Genomic DNA, 26,735 nt, shown 5'->3' with positions numbered 1-26,735 from the left:
GCGTCCACGGAGATGATGAAAGAGAGTCAGCAATGTCAACTTCATCTACGTAGCCGACACTGATTCAGAAAACATTAGTTTATTAATAAACAATTAAAATGTCTCCTTGCTGTTTTTGTCACATTCATAATCATTACTCTTTCAGGCTTTATATGGCAAGCTTTATTTAGCATTTTGCTTCGCATCACCCACAGGATGTGTTCGTTTTGGCGAGTACATCGGACTCACTCTGACAAGGCGACATTTATTAGTTCGACATTAAGTGACAATTCAACTATATCCAATGAACAATGAAGCTATTATTTTGCTCCACTCTTGACTGGTGGACTAGCGTCCAGGGGATGTTGCGGTTATGGAGGCCCCTCCTCAAAACCAGAGGCCCTAGGCAATGGCCTGCTCTGCCTATAGGTTGCGCCGGTCCTGAATGTATGTAATAATGTTAAAATACTGTCAACCTCATCTTATTCAACATTATTAAGTTAAATATATATTTTTTTGCAATGCTAGGGAGTAGCTAGCTACAAGTAGCGATGCTACTAACTAAACTACATTTTTCAGTTGCTTTTGAAATTAGCTAAGTTACTTTTAAAACAGTGTAGCTTTTCTAGTAGCTAACTACTTTTGGTCCCACTTTATATTAAGTGGCGTTAACTACTATGTATTTACATCAAAAAATAAATACAATGTACTTGTTGGGTTCATATTGAATTGCAAAACACATTTGCTGCTATTGAGGTGGGATATGGGTAAGGTTAGGGAAAGCTTTGGTGGTATGGGTAGGTTTAAGGGTAAGGGTAAGGTGTAAGGGATGAGTCAACAGTGTAATTATAAATGTAATTACAGAAATTAATTACAGATGTAATTACATGCAGGTGTTTTTAAAATATAAGTACAATGTAAAAACATGTATGTACACAATAAGTACATTGTATCAAATGATTAATTTAAATGTAAGTACATAGTAGTTAAGGCCACTTAATATAAAGTGGGACTCTACTTTTTGCTCAAGTAGCACTGCAGTGAGACCAAAAGCTACATTGCGTTTTGCGTTCTGACGAGTCACAAGCAACACAGCGTCTTTTTCTTACTAGATCACAAACTAATTTTTTTTTATTACCGCCATGGGTTGTTATATCACGCATCTTACAGCTTTACAGTCCGTCCACTGACAAGAGATCGTCTGATGATTATGTAAAGGATGTACAGGAGTGGTTATCCCTAGTAAAAAAACCCTACCAAAATGTATTTAAAATAGGCTTACATTCATTTCACACTAACTAAAAACCCATTAATATACAGTAGTCAGCATTTGAAGTGGATCAAAAAAGTTCATCAAAGTTGTCCTTAGAAGAAGGTTTTAGGACAACTTTGATGAAGGGTTTTGATCCGCTTCAAATGTTGACTATTTACAGACATACTGACATAAATATTTGAATCAAACTTTACTTGCAGTTCTTCTTTAATGCACAATGCATATTTCTAAATATTAAGCCTAAAATGTGTTTAATATCACTATTAATGAGGATAGTATGATCAATGTATAATTTGAATGCAAGAGTTGCAATAGTTCCACTTTAGCATAATCAAATATACTTAAGTATATCTTTAGTTGGACTTCAACACAAAAATACTTGTTCCAGTTTAGCAGACTTTAAGTATACCAATTTAGTATACTAAAAGTACAATTACAGGGTGTTTATATTAAAGGTGCTAAAGAGGATGTTTTGTTTTATACATTTTTGCAATATTACTTGAAACTGTCTTTACTAACTAATAAAAGACAATTTATTTATTATTAGTCTTTATCTTCAGACGAAAATGCTCCTTACTCTTAGTCACATTTTACTCATTTTAGTCTTTCATATTTTAGTCTAGTTTTAGTCGACGAAAAGTCATCACATTTTTGTCAAGTCTTAGTCATTACTTTAGTCAAACTACAGTTACCAACATTCATTTTGATAGCTATTTTATATGTAGTCTTTAGACAAAATAGTCATAATTTTTTAGACCAATTCATTCAAGCTTATGAAAAATTTGAATCAAGGTAACAGACTGTATTGACATTGCACTCTTAGCAGTAGCACTTGTGCAATTGTACATATCCTCTTTCAGTGGTTCTCAAACTTTTTAGAATGTTGTACCCCCTGAGGGATTTAACATACTTCTGTGTACCCTCTCTTTTCCACTTAGACTGCAGTTACACATTTCCATTAAGGGACAATATTTTTACCTTTATAAATAACTTTGTAAAATAAATAATGCCTTAAATAATTTTTTTTAAAAATTAAATAAATACAATGATGATAAAAACGAAGTGATACTTTTAAATATTACATTTAAACCGCCAGTAGGTGGCGGTAAGTCACTGTTTTTATGAGTGAATCATCGAGTCATTCATTCTTTCAGTATCAAAGCAAGCGGCTGTATTTATGAATGAATCATTGAATCATTGACGATTCGTTCAAAGCCGCAGATTCGTTCACGAAAAACACAGCTTGTGTGCTGCAGTTCTGCTGTGGCTTTCGTTGCAAAATAGAGCAAAAATACTGACAATACTGTCAGTATTTATACTGACAATACTGACAATCACTTAATATTACCTTTTTGTTTGTTGAACTGTTGTATAAAATGAATATTCGGGATATTATACTCGGGCAATATTCTTGCTGGTATAATATGATCAACATTAAAAACAGTGACTCACAGAAGGGTATGTTTTTGTATCGAAGAATCTTAAATCTTAATCTAAAATCTACATGCAGTCTGTGTCTATATTTGTTCTTCATGCTAGTAATGCTTAATCCCCACTTTTACAAAGGTAACGTTATATTGTCGAGAACAGCACTAATGTAGCGCGATGCTGGCTTGTGTGGGTGCACTCAGTTTTGACCGCAAAAGATGAGTTAATTTGATTGAATGTCGTGTATATACGACATTTTACCTGCTAGAAATACATGTTCAGTTTTCATGTTATTTTAAGGTGGAGAAGATCAAAATGAACGTCACTTTTCGCGTCAGTTTGAGAAACACTGCTGGATATCAGTCTGCACTTTGGTCCCAGATTTAGTCAGTAAACGAGCAGCGCAATATAGACACTTTAATTTAAGTAGAAAATCTCAAATGAAGATCGCTGAACTCCTTGTTATGAGCTTACTTGTCTGTGTTTTCAGATCATCCGCGCTTCAGTGTAGAGAGGGCTCGTGTGCGGGTTGCCAGATAGCAAAGATTAAGTAAAACGTGTTCTTTTAACAGAAAAGTTCTGATAGGGGTTTAAATTCGGGAAATCTGGCAACCGTAAGCGTGTCCGCTCGTAAAAACAGTCTGTAATGTGTTGTCTCCTTTATTCGACAAAAACAAAAAGTGAATTCAAAAGAGTGATTTTGGTCAAGTGTAGTCTTTTAGCCACATTTCAGTCTCGTCTTTTTTCGTCAACGATATTGCACGTGTAGTTTTAGTCACGTTATCGTTAAAGGTGCCCTCGAATGAAAAATTGAATTTATCTTGGCATAGTTAAATAACAAGAGTTCAGTACATGGAAATGACATACAGTGAGTCTCAAACTCCATTGTTTCCTCCTTATATATATAAATCTCATTTGTTTAAAAGACCTCCGAAGAACAGGCGAATCTCAACATAACACCGACTGTTACGTAACAGTCGGGGTGTACGCCCCCAATATTTGCATATGCCAGCCCACGTTTCCAACATTATAAAAGGCATTAGACAAGGGCAGCCAGTATTAACGTCTGGATGTGCACAACCAAATCATCAGACTAGGTAAGCAAGCAAGAACAATAGCGAAAAATGGCAGATGGAGCAATAATAACTGACATGATCCATGATAACATGATATTTTTAGTGATATTTGTAAATTGTCTTTCTAAATGTTTCGTTAGCATGTTGCTAATGTACTGTTAAATGTGGTTAAAGTTACCATTGTTTCTTACTGTATTCACGGAGACAAGAGCCGTCGCTATTTTCATTTTTAAACACTTGCAGTCTGTATAATGCATAAACACAACTTCATTCTTTATAAATCTCTCCAACAGTGTAGCATTAGCCGTTAGCCACGGAGCACTATCAAACTCATTCAAAATCAGAAGTAAACAATATAACAGTATACTATACTCACATAATCCGACGCATGCATGACGAACACTTTGTAAAGATCCATTTTGAGGGTTATATTAGCTGTGTAAACTTTGTTAAGGCACTGTTTAAGGCAAGCGCGAGCTCTGTGGGCGGAGAGCACGGGATTTAAAGGGGCCGCAGCATAAAATCGGTGCGTTTATAATGATGCTCGAAAATAGGCAGTTAAAAAAATTAATAAAAAAAAATCTATGGGGTATTTTGAGCTGAAACTTCACAGACACATTCAGGGGACACCTTAGACTTATATTACATCTTTTAAGAACATAATCTAGGGCACCTTTAAATGAAATTGGTGTCGTCTCTCATCGTCTCGTCTTAGTCACGGAAAAAAAGGTCGTCAACGAACATTTTTCGTCATAGTTTTCGTTAACGAAATTAACACTGATCTGTGCACGAGGTAGGGCCTTAAAAACATCAGCCAATCGTTTACGTGATCATCTGCCCTCTGGCTTGTCAATCACTGCCATCACGTTCCTTGTGAGAGACGTGCACGGCTGCGCGCTCCAGTAACTTTCCACACTACAGGCGCCACATGCAATGTTTTTGTCAGGAGACAGGAGTAACAACTGCAGATTATGAGTTACCTGCGGTGAGTCCGACATAATGAATCCACTAACACGACACAGCGAATGCCGGTGGTAAACACTCGTGTTCCAATACTCGTGCACTCGTCCTCGAAATGAGCTGTGAAGGAGGGGGGTTGTTCTTACGCATGCGCTCATTTCAAAAACTCACTAACAGTCTTTGGTTTCTCAGTCGACGAAAAAGATCCTCTGTAGCACCTTTAAGTATACCAATTTAGTATACTAAAAGTACAATTACAGGGTGTTTATATTAGGTACATGCAAATGTAAATGCAATTGTAGTACACTTAGCATAAAATAAATGTATTTCAAATAGATTTTAGTATATTTATTTTTCACTAGGGATTTCATGGGTCGACTGTAAGTTATACAAACCAAAGATTAAAATGCTGTCTGCGTCGAAGACTTAAAGCACACGCAGAAGCTGAATAATAGCCTTTTTAAATTGATTAGTTGCTTTATTGCACTTTAAATCAAATGTCTATTTCTGATTTAATTACAAAGATGACATGCTATGGTTTAATATGTCTCACCACAGTTTTGTACTGAACCTAAAACATCACTAATCAAACAGAAAATAAAAATCGTAATGTAGTAGTGCACTTTTCGCATAGAAAAGGCTGGTTGTGGTGATATTCCGCAATGTGTTCACACGAGCAGCTCATGATTGGTGTATCAGAGCAGTCAATATAAATGCTGCTCGCTCGATCACTGCATGTGTTTTGAGTTTACCCTGTATTTTTGACTGCTCCTGAGTATTTTATTTAAGTTGCATACATTTTTTTTCTTGCACTGATGTTACATTTGTAGCAATTTTGCACTTTGACGGCCAGTTTGAGATATAGTTAAGCATTGAGCTATGTGTATCGGATAGTTTACAAAATCAAACGATTGGAACAGTTTTTGCCATTGAAATAAAAAAAAAGGGTCCAATCGATCTGAATTCACTCTACTCTTTGAAATCATAGTTGCATTGCATTGTTGTTTTAAACCCTAAATATTTAACTTATAGCATTCTACATTAATAATTGTTCAGTTATTTGTAACGTCATTGTAAAAAATAAAAAAATAGTTTCAAATTTTTTTTGTGACACTCAATACGCCATATTGTCAAAATATGCTTAAATGCTGAATTCTTACCCTCAAGCTTAGGAATCTGATCAGAGCAAGTTCCTGATGGATTTTTGCAGGTTTTCATGCAGGTCGATCCACAGGTTTTATAGTGCCACTTACATTCGTCCGGAGCATTGTAGTAGTCACAGAATACAGCTGCAAGAACAATCATTTGAGTCAGGACAATGTCTATATTTGAGATTTATTTCAGCCACAGGCACAGTTAATGACCCAAGCATTTTTTTTAAATTTAAAACTTTAAACTTTTTTCATTATTAAATAAAGGTAATTTTACATTGGCCTTTCATAATGACCAACAAATTTCAAGTTTCAAATGTTAGTTACTGGTTACCAAGGAAATAAATGCGTCATTGAAGAACATAAAATATTGTATTAGAAGTGTTGCGTGAAGAAAAGGAAAAATCAGGGTAAATATCACATACATTTCTATTGTGTCTTATTTCCAATAAATTTATATATTAGACAAATTGTGGAAAGATAGTTAAATGAGTCATTTTCTAGAAAAGCTAAAGGTGTCAATAGTTGAAAAAACACAAATTTATAGTGGATGACATTATATGTTTGTGATCATAAAATAACTCAGTGGAGTACAATAAATGCATTCCACCCCTATTGCAATGCATGTTTATAGGCAAAATAAATGTTTTAACTTACGGCAAAAGTCTGGCGTCCTCCATGCCACACAAACTTTTTTTTTACGGCATTCAGCAGCATAAGCTGCCACTGCGGTACAGACGCAATCACAGTCGCCCCCGCTGTCACATGCACAGGTGTCCCTTACACAGGCATCATAGTATGGACCAGAGTCCACCTAGAGACAGGAACCTCAAGGGTTACCATAATAGCTACTAAATTAAGTACTAAGCAACACACATCAATTTCATTGCAGTGATTTAGCATTTCTAAGCATCACATAGAGTAGAAAGTCACGAGTAAAAAACTAAATTTAAAGAACTTGAACAAGGCTTGATTTTGTCCACAACTTTTTAAATGTTACTTACAGGCGAATGGCAGTCTTGAAAGACAGGGCTCAGAATGATTCCGCATTGTTTTTCAGCCCAGGGACGCCGCTTTGGATTTGCGTCACAAGGATGCTTCACGTTTGTCACATCTGGGCAGTCGGTCTTCACCTTCCAGCTATTCCCAAATTCTTCTGGATCCGTCACCACTTCTCCATTGTGCTTCATGAAGTCATTGTTTGCATTGCCATCAAAGTTTCCACACAGTCCACACACCTTGCCCTGTCATAGAGGTCATGTGGATGTTTAGGTGAGTAGTTGAACAAATGGTACAAAGTTCTTGTGTATGAGTGTACCTTTAAAGAATGCATACCTTTAATTTGTGATGGAGTTGGATCATCACACTCGTTTTATGGTCCCAGATCAAGTTCAAAAGACCTTTGACCTCTATGACAACATATAGGACCGCAGAATGGATTTGATATTTGTAATCTGTGCCATTGCCTTCAACAACTTTGATTCCGTTCTCCTTGGATAAAATCAACTCATATCTCTGTGGGATTTGAATAGTTAGTGACACAATATATGTTTAATTTTAGGATGCTTTAGTAATAAACTTGTGTTGACTATGATCTATGAAATAACCTCACCCCAAAGAAAAGATTGATGGACTTGGAGCAGATAGTGCTGGAGGTGGAGCAGGGGATGTTCTCTGTGACCAGCCGGAATGAGGGATTGTTGTTTGTATCGCAATAATCCTAGAAAACACATAATAAAAGATGTTCCAGTTTATAATGCGCCATATAATTAACCCCCATATGCAGTTCATCTGACTTATTTATATAAAATGTGATGTTTTTCCATTAGGGCTGGGTTGAAAAAAATCCATTTCTCATTCTTTTAATCAATTCTCATTTTGATGAACAATATCTATTCTTAAATCACACAAATCTAATGAAGAGCTACGCGATTTTCAGTTGATGCAGTTGAACAAAACTTCACTAAACATTGTTCATAGGATGCTTATAGGATGATACTTCTATTACAAAATTTATACAATAAATTCCGTTCTATGAAACAGAAAGTATGTTGAAAGATAATGTATAATTTATCCAAATGTATCACGTTTCATGTAATCGCTCAATCGGTGTTTTAACCACAGAAAGACGTCAATAAAACAGTATGTACCTCAGGAAAGCCATTCACTGACCATAGCTGACCTTTAAAAATGATTAATACTTTCTTATGATAAAAACTGCCTTGTGTGCAATTTAAAGGGTTCACCCAAAAAAGAAATTTCTGTCATTAATTACTCACCCTCATATCGCTCCACACCCGCAAGACCTTAGTTCATCTTCAGAATACAAATTAAGATATTTTTGATGAAATCCGAGATGAAAGCAACAAAATTACTACATTTAAGGTCCAGAGAAGTCAACGTGACTACAGTGGTTGAACCTAAATGTTATGAAGCAACGAGAATACTATTTGTGTGCAAAAACAAAACAAAAATAACGACTTTATTCAACAATTTCTTTTCTACCCTGTCAGTCTCCTACGCAATTCAGCGCTTCCAGGTTCTACGTCAGAACGCAACTCAGTATTGGCCGTATCCTGTGTCAGCATCACACTCATGCATCGTGCTGCTCACGTGAATAGCGTCGGCTAATACTGATGGCGTCTGGACGTAAACACGGAATCGCTGCACTGCGTAGGAGACTGACGGTAGAAAAGAAATTGTTGAATAAAGTCATTATTTTTGTTTTGTTTTTGTGCACAAAAAGTATTCTCGTCGCTTCATAACATTAAGATTGAACCACTGTAGTCACGTGGATGATGCCTTTACTACTTCTCTGGACCTTGAATGTGGTAATTTCGTTGCTTTCTATGAGAGATAAAAAAAAAAAAAAACTCTCGGATTTCATAAAAAATATCTTAATTTATGTTCTGAAGATGAACGAAGGTCTTACGGATTTGGAATGACATGAGGGTGAGTAATTAATGACAGAAATTTCATTTTTGGGTGAACTAACCCTTTAAATGTTTGTATACAAACCACTTATATTATAGTAATGTACCAACTGCAGGGTTCCTTTAAGAGAGAATTATGAAATTTGTCAATATCCAGCCCTGTTTTTGATATGATTCTATTTTAAGCCTATTCATCGATGGGTTTAGTGCCTTTGCAGACATAATAGTGACTGGTATGTGTCAGATATCTGTATAATGACTTTTTTTCCCACACAGTCAAACATACATGGGCTATGGTGTGTTCACAGTCTCCGTGGAAGGAATATCTCTTGCCATCAAAAGTCTCGAAATGACCTTCACCGTAGATGGTACAGGTGCCATAGCATTCCTTTTCTGTACAAATCCACATCCCGTTTGTGCATGTGCTGAAATATAGACAAATTCACAAATAAATGCTGATCATGTTGGGTCATGCCAGTGTTATTTTAGTATTATGTGTACAGTATAATATTTATTCATATTATTTTTTATTTTTTCATTTTAATTTTGTGCTTTTGTATGGAAGAGGATTAGGGCCAAGCAATAATAAAAAAATAAAACCATCTCGAGATTAAAGTTGTTAAATTTCGAGAAAAAACGAATTAAATTTTCAGAAAAAAGTTGAGATAAAATGTTGAGAATAAACTCATTAAATTACGAGAAAAAACCTGTTAAATTTCAAGAAAAAAGTCAAGATAAAATGTTGAGAATAAACTCGTTAAATTTCGAGAAAAAAGTCGAGATAAAATGTTGAGAATAAAGTCATTAAATTTTGAGAAAGAAAGTCATTAAATTACGAGAAAAAACAAAAAAGTTGAGATAAAATGTTGAGAATAAACTTGTTAAATTACGAGAAAAAACCTGTTAAATTTCGAGAAAAAAGTCGAGATAAAATGTTGAGAATAAAGTCATTAAATTTTGAGAAAAAAGTCATTAAATTATGAGAAAAAACAAAAAAGTTGAGATAAAATGTTGAGAATAAACTTGTTAAATTACGAGAAAAAAGTCGAGATAAAATGTTGAGAATAAAGTCATTAAATCACGAGAACAAATTTGTTAAATTATGAGAAAAATGTCGTTAAATTTCGAGAAAAAAGTCGAGATAAAATGTTGAGAATAAAGTCATTACATTTTGAGAAAAAAGTCATTGAATTACGAGAAAAAACAAAAAAGTTGAGATAAAATGTTGAGAATAAACTTGTTAAATTACGAGAAAAAACCTGTTAAATTTCGAGAAAAAAGTCGAGATAAAATGTTGAGAATAAAGTCATTAAATCACGAGAACAAATTCGTTAAATTATGAGAAAAATGACGTTAAATTTCGAGAAAAAAGTCGAGATAAAATGTTGAGAATAAAGTCATTAAATTACGAGAAAAAAGTCTAGATAAAATGTTGAGAGTAAAGTCATTAAATTACGAGAAAAAAAGTAATTAAAATATAAGAACAAATTTGTAATTTAATGAATTTATTCTCGTAATTTAACGACTTTTTTCTCATAATTTAATGACTTTATTTTCAACATTTTATCTCGACGTTTTTCTCGAAATGTAACAACTTTAATCTCGAGATGGTTTTATTTTTTTATTATTGCTTGGCCCTAATCCTCTTCCGTACTTTTGTAGTTTGTTTTCTTTATATTTCTCTTTAGCTTTAATGTAAGAATGTTAGTACTTTAACTTAAATTTATTTCAGTTACACAGTAGTTTCTAAGGCAAGATTTTCTTTCATTTCCTTCATTATTTTTAATAGTTTAGTTAACAGTAAAAACACTGGATCAGGCTATGTGACATCTTGTAGATGTGTGTCCAAAATTTTGACTGGTATTGTAGAGGTTGGCACTATGATAACATGGGTTACAACAGCTGTGATTGGCTCACCAGGTGTTACAGTCCTCTTGAACTTGCTTTCCAGGTAAATAGTTGACTCCATTGTGGGTACAGGGGCATTTTTCCTTCTCCACACACCCACCTTTGCCATCAGCCAGAAGGTCATATGGACACATACACCCTGATATACACCCAGTGCTCACCTATTGACAAGACAAAATTGGTAAGCCAACTTTTTCCCTGCAAACTTCTGCAGTATTAAAAGATTTGCCATTTCATGTTATCTATGTCAGGGTTTTTTGCCATTTAGAACTGGTGCAAGAACGCCTGCATTTGAATTGAAATTGAGTAAGCAAACTGGATTTTTTGAAAGTCATAAAACTGCTATAAATTTTCATTTCATTCATCCTCTTATTCACATATTCCATTCATCCATGCATCCCAACTCACGCAGTTATTTGGGTCTTGTTTCTCACATGTCCTCTGACACTCTATTCCTTTTTCTCCAGGATATGAGCATTTGAAGAATGTCTTCGGAGCCACACACTCTAAAAACACAACAGGCACATGGATGAGGTGCAGAAAAGGTACCAGCGATGCCTCACGTATGAATTTAGAAGGTAGTATTTTGGAAGAACTAGTTGCAGCTCACCTGCTTGACTGGTGCAGTGCAATTTGCCATGGTTACAGGTGCTGCATTTGACAAAACGGTGCAAAGAATTACTAAAATCCACCATGAAGTGTTAATAATGTATGTCAGTATTGTTATATGGGTGTATGCTTTTGGGACATGCTACATCTAAAACCATTTTGAACATCATTATGCACATTATACATATGTTAAACGGCTATTTATACCATTTAGCACCATCTTTGTAGTACACTCCTGATGGCTTTATGACTTGGTTCTCATAGTAACAAGGACACTGGTGAGCAGGTACACAGGTGCCAGCTTCATTAAGATATGTTCCCTCAGAACACACACAGCCGTCTACAGGTATGAAGGACCCTTGACAGGTGTTATCTTGTTCACTGAGAGAGCGGCAGGTGTTGTCACAGCTGGTCACGCTGTAGGAGTACTTCATGTTGCCTGGACACTTCGAAATGACATCTATGTAGCAAGAGACAAACATAGGCTAATTTGTAAGAGTACACATACAAATATTTTTTTGAATGAGTACTTTATAAAGTTCTCACCACAGGGGTCTGAATCCATCCAGCCCTTGAGAACGACTCCTTTGGCAGCACACGCGTGGGCATAGGTGGACACGGCCGCACACATACACTTGTTAATATCAGCACACTTGCATGCGTCGTAGACGCACCGCTGCAGAGCAAAACAGATCGAATGCATTAAGGAACACAATTACACAGCAAATTTCAAATAAGAAGAGTGTTTCACGAACAAAGACTTACTTCGTAGTACATCTCAGGGTTTATTTCTGAGTGACATGCAGAAAAGGTTTCATTTGGGTTTGTGAGACGGGAACACCAGTCTTTCGCAGGTTGAACTACGAGAGAAATTTTTTTTTACTTCGTTTAGCACAGAAGAATTGAAAATAAAGTCATTTTTTCTACTATGTCAAGAATTTTTTTTAATTATCACTGTAACATGGAAATTGTGAGAATGGTGTTTTTTTTTTAAAAAATGCAGTAAGCACCTGTGTCCATATTCAGGCTGCAGGGTTTGTCAAATGTGATTTCAAGATCTGGACAACTGTGTTTCCAAAAGTTGACAAATGTGGTTGGTGTGCCCTCTACAATGCCTGAATCTGTTTTAAAGTCATCTGTTTGGACGTCGTTATAGTTTCCACACAGACCTGAGAGGAACAAAGGTAAAGGTAGATACACATTGTGTGGATTGTAGTCCGTAACTATTAGATTTGAGGCGATGTCCTACAAATAAAAAACAGAAAATAATACACATATTTAAAATCTGCAGTCTTTTTTTTTCCAACTCACCACTCATTTTCCCTTTCTCTTCAGTGCTGGCTACAATATACAACTGCATGACAGGCTCCAACTGGATCTCTAGACGAAGACTCTTCATATCAGCGATAATGAAGGAGGAAGAGGGCTGGAAGATGCTCACAAGACCTGGGACAACAAAATTTATAAAATAAAATATATATATATATTTAATGATGAAAAAATAGAAAAAATCCTATATATTTGAAACCCCACCTGTGGTAACAGGAAGCGCATATGGACTGATTCCATTCACTGCCACGGTTCCAGTGGAGGAAAAACTAATCTGTTTTATAAGTAGAACATCAACAAAAATATATTATTAATAATAAGATTGTATAATTAATTACATTATTATTATTACATTAAACCCAGTACTTACAGTGGTCCCCGAGATGACAAGGGTAACTGAATTTAGACATGTGTCTTTTCGGGTCGAATCACACTTTGCCAGATTTCCAACGACAGCAAAATCACTGTCATTAGTGTGCTGGGATAAAAAAAGAACTGTAAGTACCTCCAAATTGTATATAATGAATATCTATAAATTATAATGCCCATAATTTTCTGATTGCTATAAAAGTACAAGTGAAGAATTTCATTTCAGACCTTAGTGAGGGTGTAATCACAGTTTCCACTAAAGGTGAAGCTCTTTCCATCATAAGTGGTGACGTGAGACCCTCCCACAACAGAGCAGATTCCGGGACATTCCAGGTGTGTACAGGTCCAGTGTCCCGCGGCACACATACTGACACAGAATTACATCAGTGTTAGCATGGGGAAATGTATAAAGCTGACTCTAAAATATTAAAATTTAAATGTTACCATTTTTTACAAGCTTGTTTGTAAGACTCTCCCGATTGATATACTGCGCCATCGTGAACACATGGGCACTGGTTCACAGGAACACAGCCACTCTGACCAATGTCGTCTTCCACGGTGCCTTTATAAAAAGATGAGTGTGTAAATGTGTTTTCTTGGGCGTTGGATGTATTTTTTGAGTTAATTTAGAGCCTCTACATGCTGTCATTCATTGATTATACACTACTGTTCAAAATTCCGGCGTCAGTCAATTTTTAAGAAAAAAAAAATTATACTTTTATTCAGCAAGGATGTATTAAAATCATAAAAAGTGTCAGTAAAGACATTTATAATGTTACAAAAAAAATATTTCAAATAAATGATGCTATTTTGAACTTTCTATTCATCAAAGAATCCTGAAAAAAATGTAATCGTAATAGTATTTCAGAATATAACTGTATTTTTGATCAAATAAATGCAGCCTTAATTCACACAAAGCATGCTTACACACAAATGCACACACATTTTGTTGTAGATATAGATATTTGAAATAAATAATAGGTAACAAAATGCTTACTCCAAATCTCCTCTGTATAAGAGCATTTTGAGGTTTCACATTAATCATTATGTGACACAATTGTCAAAACTGAAAGCTCAGGACAAATGAAGTGATAAACTTTGCAAAATGTGATTTTAAGTGTTATAATAGTGATTTTATGTCTAAATATGAATGCAAAAGCAAAACTTTAAAAAAAGAACTATTAGTAAGCATGACAAAATTATAATTATAACCAGCAGATGGCAGCAGAGGACCACTTATTGGCTCACTTTCATTTTAAAAGTGTTGGTTTCCACCAGTAATCTCCACTAAAGCAAAGCAATTTTTTCATGTAAACTCTATTAGGCAGGCTTACACACACTCACACGCACACAAAGTCAAATATGTTTTCAATGTTATTGGGATGTCATTGTGAAAATATATTTTAATGGTCTATAATAATTTCTTTGTAATCTAATTATATAAAACTATATTACTAGTGCACCACAATTAAAAAAAAAATGTCTATCAGCCAATGCTGGAAACTGATAGAAAGATTAGATCAAAAAGATTTCTTATCCTGCAGGTCCCTCTAGTGGACAACAGTAGTATTACAGCCTTCATCTTTCAGTTAAAATGATTGATAGTTTAGAATTTACTTTGAGCCAAATGACTTGTTCTCCGTATGTACACAGTTTGGTGAAGTTTCTACTGTGCACACAATATATAGACCTGTTACTCACAATAGGCCATAACAGACATATATATATAAAATTGTATCTGCTAAAAGGTTAAATCGATCGAAATTCCCTAGATGATGCATGTCAAGTTTCAAGCAAATCGGACAAATGGCCTAGGTGGAGTTTGAAAAGTAGACTTTTCAAATAATCTCAAATATTTAACAAATGATTAACGAATGAAATGCGATAGCAACACCCATTGGCTGTTTTCTTTCAAACTGCACACAGGCCTCTAGGACCACGAGTCGAACAGGCTCACCAAGTTTCATTCCGATCAGCCTCCGTTAACCTGGTCTAATATGTGCTCAAAATTGACTTGCCGATGACAGCCATATTTTTCGCGATACACAAATGTCCTCATGAAGCATCGTGGCAAATTGGACAAAGACACAGCATGTAGTTATAGCTGTTTTTAATGTATTTTCATATTACAGCACCACCAAGTGGTGAATCGCCACAGATTTTTTTTGTGTGACCACAGAATGAGTCCATACATGTCATTACATTCAAGAGTTATAGCTATTTTAGTGAAAGTGGCCCGCCCTGCCTACTTTGAATGTTTTGGCGTCCTGTCGTGAGCATGAATCACCGATCAAAATTCTTTTGACAAATTTTGGCCATGAGGGTCTCTAGATGATGCATGTGAAGTTTCAAGTGAAGCAGACAAAGGAGTTTGTAAAAATAGATTTTTCTGAAAATTCAAAATGGCAGAAAAATGGTAATGGCGGAAATGAAATCAGAGATATATACGACAATCGGTCTAGGAACGGTTATGAGCGGTTTTGTGTTTTTGATCACTGTACCGCCCCCTATTGGCCAATCAGGGCCATACCATGCCAATGTCTCCCCAAATTGAGACCTACCATCTGGCCAGGTTTCAAGTCTCTAGACCTTACAGTTTCAGTTTTACGGCAGAATAATAATAAAAATCCTTACAATTACAATAGGGTTTCAGAGCATCTTGCTTGATCCCCTATAACAGATAAAAAGGGCCAGCTATAAACCTTGTCTCCTATAGTAAATTGTTACCTTCAGGGCAGAAACAGCCGTCCACACAGTGCTCTTTACACATTAGACTTCCGCCTGGATCTGAGCAGGTGTTCTTGCACGGACCACCACACTCCAGGTATTGCATGTTTAGAGGACATGACTTTGCTGCTCCACAGAAGAACATATCAAAACATCAAAATTGTATAAAAATTTGTTATAAGAAACATTTCTTCTGCATTTACTTGTCCTACGGTGGTTCTGTTAAAAAGGTAACATGCAGAAAATATAATTACGTGGAAGTGGCTACTTTAAAAGATTACTTTTTTTATTTGTTTTGTATTATTTTAGGCATATTCATCTTCTTCAAAAGCTTTATTTAGTTGTGAGAAAATAAAAGCTTTTAACTCTTGGGTGAACCGTTCCCTTAAGTTACATTTCTCTCTCCATCATAACTAATGTCATTTTCCAGAAATGATACTCACGACAGAGCTGCTTTGTCCTCCATGTTCCTGGTTTTCCTCCAGCATGTGTGCACTGTCGTGAAATCTCCGTGAGCGTGTTGCAGAGACAGTCGTGATTGCCGTAACATTGACACAGGTCGTTTACACAAGCTGTTTCAAATGAACCCATGTCCATCACATTGTGACAGTCACTAAACCCTGGACTGCTGAGATACTGCTGGCAAACGCTTGTCTAGGGGAAAAATTGATTATTTAAGAGGACTGTTTCATTGCCACCAATGTTTCAATCAGTAAATAAGGTTAAACAATTTAATATGAAGTTTCCCGTTGTTTGGTAACAACAGAACAACACTGATTTTGTCTCAAACCTGGTTGCAATGATCAGTGGGTTGGAGTGTAACTTCCTCACAGGTTTCAGATGATATGGCCACCTTCCATGTGGCTGGGTCTGAGAAGGATTCAGATGAACAGGTTACAATAAATCTTTAAGTCAGTTGTTCTCAACTTGGGGGCCGAGGCACACTAGCCTCAACAAACTTCCAAGTGACCCTTGTAAGCCCACAGGCAGGTAAAGCACCTACTTTTTTCCATTTGTAAAATAATAATAAAAACGTTATCTCAATGTTCGCATATTTTTAGAGATACAGCATGTGTCTACTGGTCACAAAACTTGCTGTATTTAAACCTTTATATGAAAATCTATTAATGAATTCAAGACATCTGGTTTACCATTAAGACTGATATCATCAATTGTATTGCCGTTGAAATCTCCACAGAGTCCGCAGGTCTGAGCTCGATACTTCTCAGGAAGTTCGATCTGAGGAACAACATATTATAAGATAATGTCAGTGCGTGGATGGATGGATAGATTAAAGGATTAGTTCACTTTCAGATGAAAATTATATGACTTTCTTCTGATGAACACAATCTGAGATATTTTAATAAATATCCCGAGCTTTTAATGGCAGTGAACGGGGATCACGAGTATGAGCTGAAAAAAGTGCTTCCATCCACATCCATCCATCCCAAAAAAAAAAATCCATATTTAACAAGTTATAAAGTAAAATATCTAGCTTGTCTTCCAACAGACCGCCTTTCGTATTCAACGTACGAAGAAAGTGTAACGTTCTCGCAGTTCAAAATGCTTACACTACGTCCTACGCCTTCCCTATTTAAAGGTGCCCTAGAATTAAATATTGAATTTATATTGGCATAGTTAAATAACAAGAGTTCAGTACATGGAAAAGACATACATTGAGGATCTGTGCACAGACAAGGTAAGCCAGCAAGAACAGCGAAAAATGGCAGATGGAGCATTAATAACTGACATGATCCATGATAACATGATATTTTTAGTGATATTTGTAAATTGTCTTTCTAAATGTTTCGTTAGCATGTTGCTAATGTACTGTTAAATGTGGTTAAAGTTACCATTGTTTCTTACTGTATTCACGGAGACAAGAGCCGTCGCTATTTTCATTTTTAAACATGTGCAGTCTGTATAATTCATAAACACAACTTCATTCTTTATAAATCTCTCCAACAGTGTAGCATTAGCCGTTAGCCACAGAGCACTATCAAACTCATTCAGAATCAAATGTAAACATCAAAATAAATACTTTACTCACATAATTCGAAGCATGCATACAGCATGCATGACGAACATCTTGTAAAGATCCATTTGAGGGTTATATTAGCTGTGTGAACTTTGTAAACGCACTGTAATATAGTCAAGAGCTCGTGTGGCAGGGAGCACGCGATTTAAAGGGGCGGCGCTGCCAAAATCAGTGTATAGTTAATGATGCCCCAAAATAGGCAGTTAAAAAAATTAATAAAAAAAAATCTATGGGGTATTTTGAGCTGAAACTTCACAGACACATTCAGGAGACACCTTAGACTTATATTACATCTTGTGCAAAAGCATTCTTGGGCACCTTTAACTTATGGAAAAAGTTTGCGCTTTCTTCATAACTTGAATATAAAAGGCGGTCTGCCGGAAACTAGATATTTTACTTCATAACACAAATGCATCGCTTCACTTCAGTATGTTTATGATGGATGGATGTGGATGAAGGCAGTTTCTTCAGCTTCATACATGACCCCTGTTCACTACCATTATAAAGCTCGGATGCATCAGGATATTTATGAAAATATCTCCGATTGTGTTAATCAGAAAGAAGAAAGTCACATACACCTAGGATGGCTTGAGGGTGAGTAAAGCTTGGGGTAATTTTCATTTGAAAGTGAACTAATCCTTTAACACACTATCAGTCTGAGATCAAGCTTCAAGATAAAATTATGTATGCACAGATATTTTGAATCATACCGTTAGAGAGTTGTCTTCCTCCCAGAAGACAGTCACTCCATGTTTGCTTGAGATCTTGACACTTGTTGAACTTCCCTCGATTTTAATTCCATTCTTATAAGCCGGAACAGACACCCTGTCAGAGCAAATTTTAAAAGATGTCAACATTACTGGGGGAAAAAAAACACATTTTCTTGAATTGTTGAAAAATTTTGTAAGAAATATTTTTTATAAGTATTTTATTATTGAATTAGGTTTATTTTTCTAACACCACTTTTTGATTATTTGACTGTTTAAAGCATAAACCTCACAAAATGTTACGTTTATGCGTATAATAAGGCATTTTTAAAAATATTCTGCACAACTTTACAACACAAGGAATTATATTTAATTTATTTAAATAAATAAAAACACTGAAAAACAAGATGAAAATGCTAATATTAAGAAAATAATTTTTTGAAACCATATGTGTTTTTGCTGTAGTGCTCAAATAAACTCACATTTCTTCCCCTATCGTGATGTCGCCGTTAATGAGTTTGATGACTGTCCCTTCCAGCATTATTGTCACTATGCTAAAAGTGATTGAGTTATTTACAATCTCTCTTTGCATTTGGATGTTAAAATCAGAAGTCGTGGTGTCACACATCACCGCCATAACGTAGTTGCACGTGTCTGGCACTTGAAAGAAATGACCATCAAATGTCTTGAAGTGGAAATTTCCCCATGTGCTGCAGATTGTGGACTGGTGATCAGGATTCGGTCCAACTGAATCAAGAGAGAAAATGTATAAACGTGTGATTTGAGGAAAAATATACAAGGTTGAATAGTTGTCTCTCAAAAAATTACACTCTTCATCTTTTAGTTTCCTAAAGTGTAAAATTTTGTATAACGTAATACTCAAGTTTTAAAGGGGTCATGAGAAATCAACATATAAGACATATAAGAGGTACCATTAAAAGTTTTTGAAATTGACAAAAAATTATATAATGAGTGAGTACATCATGAATCCATTTTCCAAACTGTTTTTTTTTTTTGTCTTATCCTATAATAAGTGTTTATTCAGACTATTTTAGACTGGTTCGGGTTATCCCACTTCGGAGTAGCACAGTACCTACGTGACTCGTCATAGACATAAACGGAAAGAAGTCGCTCCGGCTACAATGTTCTTCCACAAGATGCATGCAGTTCTGTTTATTTATCGCTAGACCACAGAAAGTTGCGAAATGCAGCTTTAACATAATAAGTGAACCTCAAGGAACATATTATAATAATAATAATAATAATAATAATAATAATAATAAAAATCCATTTCATGACCTCTTTAAATAATGTTGCATTTATTAAAAAAAAAAAAGAAAAGAAAGAGTAACATCATACCGGTAGTTACTGGCACACTTGTGGAGAATGCTGAAAACAGAAAAAGACAAACCTGTTACAATCATTCTACAATACTCTTTGTAAATCTAATAAAAAAAAATGTAATGATTTGGCTGTTTGAATTGTGTGAATAGTTCAATAAATCAATTGAAATCTTGAACATGATTTTTGTGACATAAGTCCATAAAGCACCAGGTTTATTCTGCATATATTAATAAATTTGTTATTTTATAGTTTCTTTGTGAATCATTGATTAGTACATCTCATACAGTATAATGACATATTCACCTGTCTTAGTTGTTGGCCAGATAAAGTAAGGATCTGCTGTACCTCCATAATCTTCCATAAAGTCTTTAAGCAAAGAAAAACAGATATAATTTATTGTGTAGCTAATATTGTGAGCATTTCTTGCAGTAACAGATCAATTTTATTTTTCTAACCTGCTTGTATGGACTGCAGCCCCACCAGCAGGACGACCCATCTCAGCATCCACATCTGGGACATCCTCACAGTCCCCATGGAGGCGACAAACATCTTCAAGAGCTAATGTGAGCTGTCTGTCAGTGTATGCTCTTTTATACTATCTCTTAGTTTACTTTAGGACCATCTATTCTGTGTTCAGAAGGTGGATCCTAGGCCTTGCATTATTATGGCATGTTATCTTTCCATTGAACAAGAGTAGCTGTGTTTGAGAATAAACATTGTTTATGCAAACCTTGGCAGCAAAAAACACTTTCTGTCACTCACAACTTAGCGCTTATCTCTGTTATTATCTCAAATTAAACAAGGATGTGATGGTTGATCGGATTATAAGTTGGGGATTCGGTGAATTTGTAGAGACGCACTGTGAAATTCACGCCCTAAATGTCTACCTTGCTGATCAGGCTTCTTTTTTCCCCTTTGTGTTTACATTTATGGCATTTGAAAGACTATGTGCTTTGCATAAGTTATCTGATGGATTTTTTTTTTTTTTTTTTTTTTTGAAAGTTTTAAAAAGAAATAATTTATTGGAAAACATTTACACTGCCATAAAATATTTTTGTATGTTCAATCTCTTCTTTTTTTATTTTTGTTTTTACATTGCTTCTAAAATAACTATCATAATACAAAAAAGTTTTTGTTTTAACTTATGTTACTTAACCTATAAAACTTAGGTTAGATTATTATTATTAATAGTCTTCTTTTTGGATCAGTAGTCATCAAGTCCTCTGTAAACACAGCAGGTGTTGTGATGATCGCAGGAACAAAGGTGCAGCTTTAAGCGAAGAGCATTAAGTCCCGTTCACACCAAATGACAATAACTAGGACTATAACTATGAAGTCTGAATAATCCTTCTAATTCTATGAGAATTGGGAAGTCCACACCACAAATATAGTGATAATGACACAGAGGGGGGAATGTTTTGTTGGAATCACTTTCAGAATAATTTCTTTTTCTTTCCTTTTTTTTCCCAGCTAATGAACGATAAAAAACAATAATGGCATTCAGTCAGAATCCATCTTTTTTAACGAGCTCATAGCATTTGCAGATGACAAAACTGCATGGTGCGCTTATAATAAACGACTGTTGTCATTGCGTTGGTGTGGATGCTAATACGGAAGCTTGTTTCTGCCACTGATTTAAAAAAAAGGTAATTGTGACTTTTTATCTCACAAAAGCCAGAATTGCGAGAAAAAGTCATAATTGAGAGAAATAAACTGGCAATTGCGAGAAAAGAAGTCAGAATTGTGAGCAAAAGTCAGAATTGCGAGAAATAAACTCGCAATTGTGAGAAAAGAAGTCAGAATTGCGAGCAAAAGTCAGAATTGTGAGAAATAAACTCGCAATTGCAAGAAAAAATTCAGAATTGCAAGAAATAAACTTGCAACTGCAAGAAAATAAGTCAGAATTGTGAGAAAAAGTCAGAATTGGGAGAAATAAACTCGCAATTGCAAGAAAAGAAGCCAGAATTGCGAGAAAAGTCAGAATTGGGAGAAATAAACTCGCAATTGCGAGAAAAGAAGTCAGAATTGGGAGAAAAAGTCATAATTGGGAGAAATAAACTGGCAATTGCGAGAAAAGAAGTCAGAATTGCGAGCAAAAGTCAGAATTGCAAGAAATAAACTTGCAATTGCAAGAAAATAGGTCAGAATTGCAAGAAAAAAGTCAGAATTGCAAGAAATAAAAGTCAGAATTGCAAGATATAAACTCATAATTACGAGAAAAAGCCAGAATTGCGAGAAATAAACTTGCAATTGCAAGACAAATCAGAATTGCGAGAAAAAAGTCAGAATTGCAAGATATAAACTCGTAATTGTGAGAAAGTCAGAATTGCGAGAAATAAACTCGCAATTGCAAGAAAAAATTCAGAATTGCAAGAAATAAAAGTCAGAATTGCAAGATATAAACTCATAATTACGAGAAAAAGCCAGAATTGCGAGAAATAAACTCGCAATTGCAAGAAAAAATTCAGAATTGCAAGAAATAAACTTGCAACTGCAAGAAAATAAGTCAGAATTGGGAGAAAAAGTCAGAATTGGGAGAAATAAACTCGCAATTGCAAGAAAAGAAGCCAGAATTGCGAGAAAAAGTCAGAATTGGGAGAAATAAACTCGCAATTGCGAGAAAAGAAGTCAGAATTGGGAGAAAAAGTCTGAATTGGGAGAAATAAACTGGCAATTGCGAGAAAAGAAGTCAGAATTGCGAGCAAAAGTCAGAATTGCGAGAAATAAACTCACAATTGCAAGAAAAAATTCAGAATTGCAAGAAATAAACTTGCAATTGCAAGAAAAAAGTCAGAATTGCAAGAAATAAAAGTCAGAATTGCAAGATATAAACTCATAATTACGAGAAAAAGCCAGAATTGCGAGAAATAAACTTGCAATTGCAAGACAAATCAGAATTGCGAGAAAAAAGTCAGAATTGCAAGATATAAACTCGTAATTGTGAGAAAGTCAGAATTGCGAGAAATAAACTCGCAATTGCAAGAACAGAAGTCAGAATTGCAAAAAAAAATAAACTCGCAATTGCGAGAAAAGAAGTCAGAATTGGGAGAAAAAGTCTGAATTGGGAGAAATAAACTGGCAATTGCGAGAAAAGAAGTCAGAATTGCGAGCAAAAGTCAGAATTGCGAGAAATAAACTCACAATTGCAAGAAAAAATTCAGAATTGCAAGAAATAAACTTGCAATTGCAAGAAATAAACTTGCAATTGCAAGAAAATAGGTCAGAATTGCAAGAAAAAATTCAGAATTGCAAGAAATAAACTCATAATTACGAGAAAAAGCCAGAATTGCGAGAAATAAACTCGCAATTGTGAGAAAAGTCAGAATTGTGTGGAAAAAGTCAGAATTGCAAGAAATAAACTTGCAATTGCAAGACAAGTCAAAATTGCGAGAAACAAAAGTCAGAATTGCAAGATATAAACTCGTAATTGTGAGAAAAGTCAGAATTGTGTGGAAAAAGTCAGAATTGCAAGAAATAAACTTGCAATTGCAAGACAAATCAGAATTGCGAGAAAAAAGTCAGAATTGCAAGATATAAACTCGTAATTGCGAGAAAGTCAGAATTGCGAGAAATAAACTCACAATTGCAAGAACAGAAGTCAGAATTGCAAAAAAAAATAAACTCGCAATTGCGAGAAAAGAAGTCAGAATTGTGAGAAAAAGTCAGAATTGGGAGAAATAAACTGGCAATTGCGAGAAAAGAAGTCAGAATTGCGAGCAAAAGTCAGAATTGCGAGAAATAAACTCGCAATTGCAAGAAAAAATTCAGAATTGCAAGAAATAAACTTGCAATTGCAAGAAAAGAAGTCAGAATTGTGAGAAAAAAGTCAGAATTGTAAGATATAAACTCGTAATTGTGAGAAAGTCAGAATTGCGAGACATAAACTTGCAATTGCAAGACAAATCAGAATTGCGAGAAAAAAGTCAGAATTGCAAGATATAAACTCGCAATTGCAAGAACAGAAGTCAGAATTGCAAGAAATAAACTTGCAATTGCAAGAAAAGAAGTCAGAATTGTGAGAAAAAGTCAGAATTGCAAGAAATAAACTCATAATTACGAGAAAAAGCCAGAATTGCAAGAAATAAAAGTCAGAATTGCAAGATATAAACTCATAATTACGAGAAAAAGCCAGAATTGCGAGAAATAAACTCGCAATTGTGAGAAAAGTCAGAATTGTGTGGAAAAAGTCAGAATTGCAAGAAATAAACTTGCAATTGCAAGACAAGTCAAAATTGCGAGAAACAAAAGTCAGAATTGCAAGATATAAACTCGTAATTGTGAGAAAAGTCAGAATTGTGTGGAAAAAGTCAGAATTGCAAGAAATAAACTTGCAATTGCAAGAACAGAAGTCAGAATTGCAAAAAAAAATAAACTCGCAATTGCGAGAAAAGAAGTCAGAATTGTGAGAAAAAGTCAGAATTGGGAGAAATAAACTGGCAATTGCGAGAAAAGAAGTCAGAATTGCGAGCAAAAGTCAGAATTGCGAGAAATAAACTCGCAATTGCAAGAAAAAATTCAGAATTGCAAGAAATAAACTTGCAATTGCAAGAAAAGAAGTCAGAATTGTGAGAAAAAGTCAGAATTGCGAGAAATAAACTTGCAATTGCAAGACAAATCAGAATTGTGAGAAAAAAGTCAGAATTGTAAGATATAAACTCGTAATTGTGAGAAAGTCAGAATTGCGAGACATAAACTTGCAATTGCAAGACAAATCAGAATTGCGAGAAAAAAGTCAGAATTGCAAGATATAAACTCGCAATTGCAAGAACAGAAGTCAGAATTGCAAGAAATAAACTTGCAATTGCAAGAAAAGAAGTCAGAATTGTGAGAAAAAGTCAGAATTGCAAGAAATAAACTTGCAACTGCAAGAAAATAAGTCAGAATTGGGAGAAAAAGTCAGAATTGGGAGAAATAAACTCGCAATTGCAAGAACAGAAGTCAGAATTGCGAGCAAAAGTCAGAATTGCGAGAAATAAACTCGCAATTGCAAGAAAAAATTCAGAATTGCAAGAAATAAACTTGCAATTGCAAGAAAAGAAGTCAGAATTGTGAGAAAAAGTCAGAATTGCGAGAAATAAACTTGCAATTGCAAGACAAATCAGAATTGTGAGAAAAAAGTCAGAATTGCGAGACATAAACTTGTAATTGCAAGACAAATCAGAATTGCGAGAAAAAAGTCAGAATTGCAAGATATAAACTCGCAATTGCGAGAAAGTCAGAATTGCGAGAAATAAACTCGCAATTGCAAGAACAGAAGTCGGAATTGCGCAAAAAGTCAGAATTGCAAAAAAAATAAACTCGCAATTGCGAGAAAAGAAGTCAGAATTGCGAGCAAAAGTCAGAATTGCGAGAAATAAACTCGTAATTGCAAGAAAAAATTCTGAATTGCAAGAAATAAACTTGCAATTGCAAGAAAAGAAGTCAGAATTGTGAGAAAAAGTCAGAATTGTGAGAAATAAACTTGCAATTGCACGACAAATCAGAATTGTGAGAAAAAAGTCAGAATTGCAAGATATAAACTCGTAATTGTGAGAAAGTCAGAATTGCAAGAAATAAACTCGCAATTGCAAGAAAATAGGTCAGAATTGCAAGAAAAAAGTCAGAATTTCAAGAAATAAAAGTCAGAATTGCAAGATATAAACTCATAATTACGAGAAAAAGCCAGAATTGCGAGAAATAAACTTGCAATTGCAAGACAAATCAGAATTTTATTTTTTATTTTTTAATTACATTTAAAGGCCAGCGTATGCCTACCTATAGGTTCAAGCAAAATAGAAATGTTGTTTTTTTATTATTATTCAAAAAGTACAAAGTAAACCATATAGTGCTCTAAGGCACAAAACCCCACAAACATTATGAAAGTGTCAATAGTGACTCAAAACGTTTTTCTGCCTTCCAAGAAGGCCAACTACAGTAATTAATAAGGAAATGCAAATCTGGTTTTAAGACCAGATCATATCGTAATTCAACAAATTATAAAGAAATGTCTAAACTCAAATGTTTGATCATCTGTGTTTGCTGTCGCATCAGAAGATCCTGAATCATAATGAGTTTCGCAATGTCACATAAGCTGAGATTAATTTATTGTACATATTTTTCATATAGCCTATATAAGTCATTTATACAGTATATATATATATATATATATATATATATATATATATATAAATAGGTGGATGGGGTGAATACTGAATTCGCTTCAATATAGAAAATAAGAAAATAGGTCAGAATTGCAAGAAAAAAGTCAGAATTTCAAGAAATAAAAGTCAGAATTGCAAGATATAAACTCATAATTACGAGAAAAAGCCAGAATTGCGAGAAATAAACTTGCAATTGCAAGACAAATCAGAATTGCGAGAAAAAAGTCAGAATTGCAAGATATAAACTCGTAATTGTGAGAAAGTCAGAATTGCGAGAAATAAACTCGCAATTGCAAGAACAGAAGTCGGAATTGCGCAAAAAGTCAGAATTGCAAAAAAAAAAATAAACTCGCAATTGCGAGAAAATAAGTCAGACTTGCAAGAAAAAAGTCAGAATTGCAAGAAATAAACTCGCAATTGCAAGACAAGTCTTTAAGAGTCTCGCAACTCTGAATTTATTTTCCGCAATTGCGAGTTTATATCTTGCACTTCTGACTTTTTTTCTCACAATTCTGATCTCTTTTCCTGCAATTGTGAGTTTATTTCTCGCAATTCTGACTTTTCTTGCAATTGCGAGTTTATATCTCGCAATTCTGACATTACTTTTTGCAGTTGTGAGTATACATCTCACAATTGTGTAAAAAAAAAAAGGCAGAATTGTGAGATAAAAAGTCACAATTATCTTTTTCATTTTTTTATTTCGTGGCGGAAACAAGCTTCCATACGTTAATATAGTTATTGTTCTTGGTGTTAAGTTAAAAAAA

General features: G+C 34.7%; 1 protein-coding gene across 2 annotated transcripts in view; it reads right to left on the bottom strand.

Moving 5' to 3' along the window:
* Positions 1–20,425, bottom strand: part of LOC125246875 (mucin-2-like) — a 35,896-nt gene extending 15,471 nt beyond the window's left edge. For both annotated transcript variants that reach the window (XM_048157964.1, XM_048157965.1), the window contains exons 1-27: positions 20,287–20,425; positions 20,135–20,197; positions 19,847–19,876; positions 18,970–19,234; positions 18,491–18,605; positions 16,894–16,981; positions 16,533–16,612; positions 16,186–16,396; positions 15,743–15,868; positions 13,460–13,577; positions 13,244–13,382; positions 13,017–13,124; positions 12,851–12,920; positions 12,629–12,763; positions 12,328–12,486; positions 12,083–12,177; positions 11,864–11,993; positions 11,525–11,777; positions 11,319–11,359; positions 11,117–11,214; positions 10,718–10,869; positions 9,087–9,225; positions 7,480–7,587; positions 7,203–7,382; positions 6,872–7,111; positions 6,525–6,681; positions 5,877–6,005 (exon numbers count right to left, since the gene is read on the bottom strand). In XM_048157964.1, coding sequence (XP_048013921.1) covers positions 5,877–6,005; positions 6,525–6,681; positions 6,872–7,111; positions 7,203–7,382; positions 7,480–7,587; positions 9,087–9,225; positions 10,718–10,869; positions 11,117–11,214; positions 11,319–11,359; positions 11,525–11,777; positions 11,864–11,993; positions 12,083–12,177; positions 12,328–12,486; positions 12,629–12,763; positions 12,851–12,920; positions 13,017–13,124; positions 13,244–13,382; positions 13,460–13,577; positions 15,743–15,868; positions 16,186–16,396; positions 16,533–16,612; positions 16,894–16,981; positions 18,491–18,605; positions 18,970–19,234; positions 19,847–19,876; positions 20,135–20,197; positions 20,287–20,380 — 3,523 coding nt within the window. In that variant the 5' untranslated portion in view covers positions 20,381–20,425. The remainder of the gene's footprint in view (positions 1–5,876; positions 6,006–6,524; positions 6,682–6,871; positions 7,112–7,202; positions 7,383–7,479; positions 7,588–9,086; positions 9,226–10,717; positions 10,870–11,116; positions 11,215–11,318; positions 11,360–11,524; positions 11,778–11,863; positions 11,994–12,082; positions 12,178–12,327; positions 12,487–12,628; positions 12,764–12,850; positions 12,921–13,016; positions 13,125–13,243; positions 13,383–13,459; positions 13,578–15,742; positions 15,869–16,185; positions 16,397–16,532; positions 16,613–16,893; positions 16,982–18,490; positions 18,606–18,969; positions 19,235–19,846; positions 19,877–20,134; positions 20,198–20,286) is intronic.
* Positions 20,426–26,735: the final 6,310 nt, after the last annotated feature.

The sequence above is a fragment of the Megalobrama amblycephala genome, linkage group LG15 (genome assembly GCF_018812025.1).
Source record: "Megalobrama amblycephala isolate DHTTF-2021 linkage group LG15, ASM1881202v1, whole genome shotgun sequence".
Taxonomy (NCBI): domain Eukaryota; kingdom Metazoa; phylum Chordata; class Actinopteri; order Cypriniformes; family Xenocyprididae; genus Megalobrama; species Megalobrama amblycephala.
The sequence above is the reverse complement of the archived record's forward strand: the minus strand, read 5'-3'. Positions and strand labels throughout refer to the sequence as shown.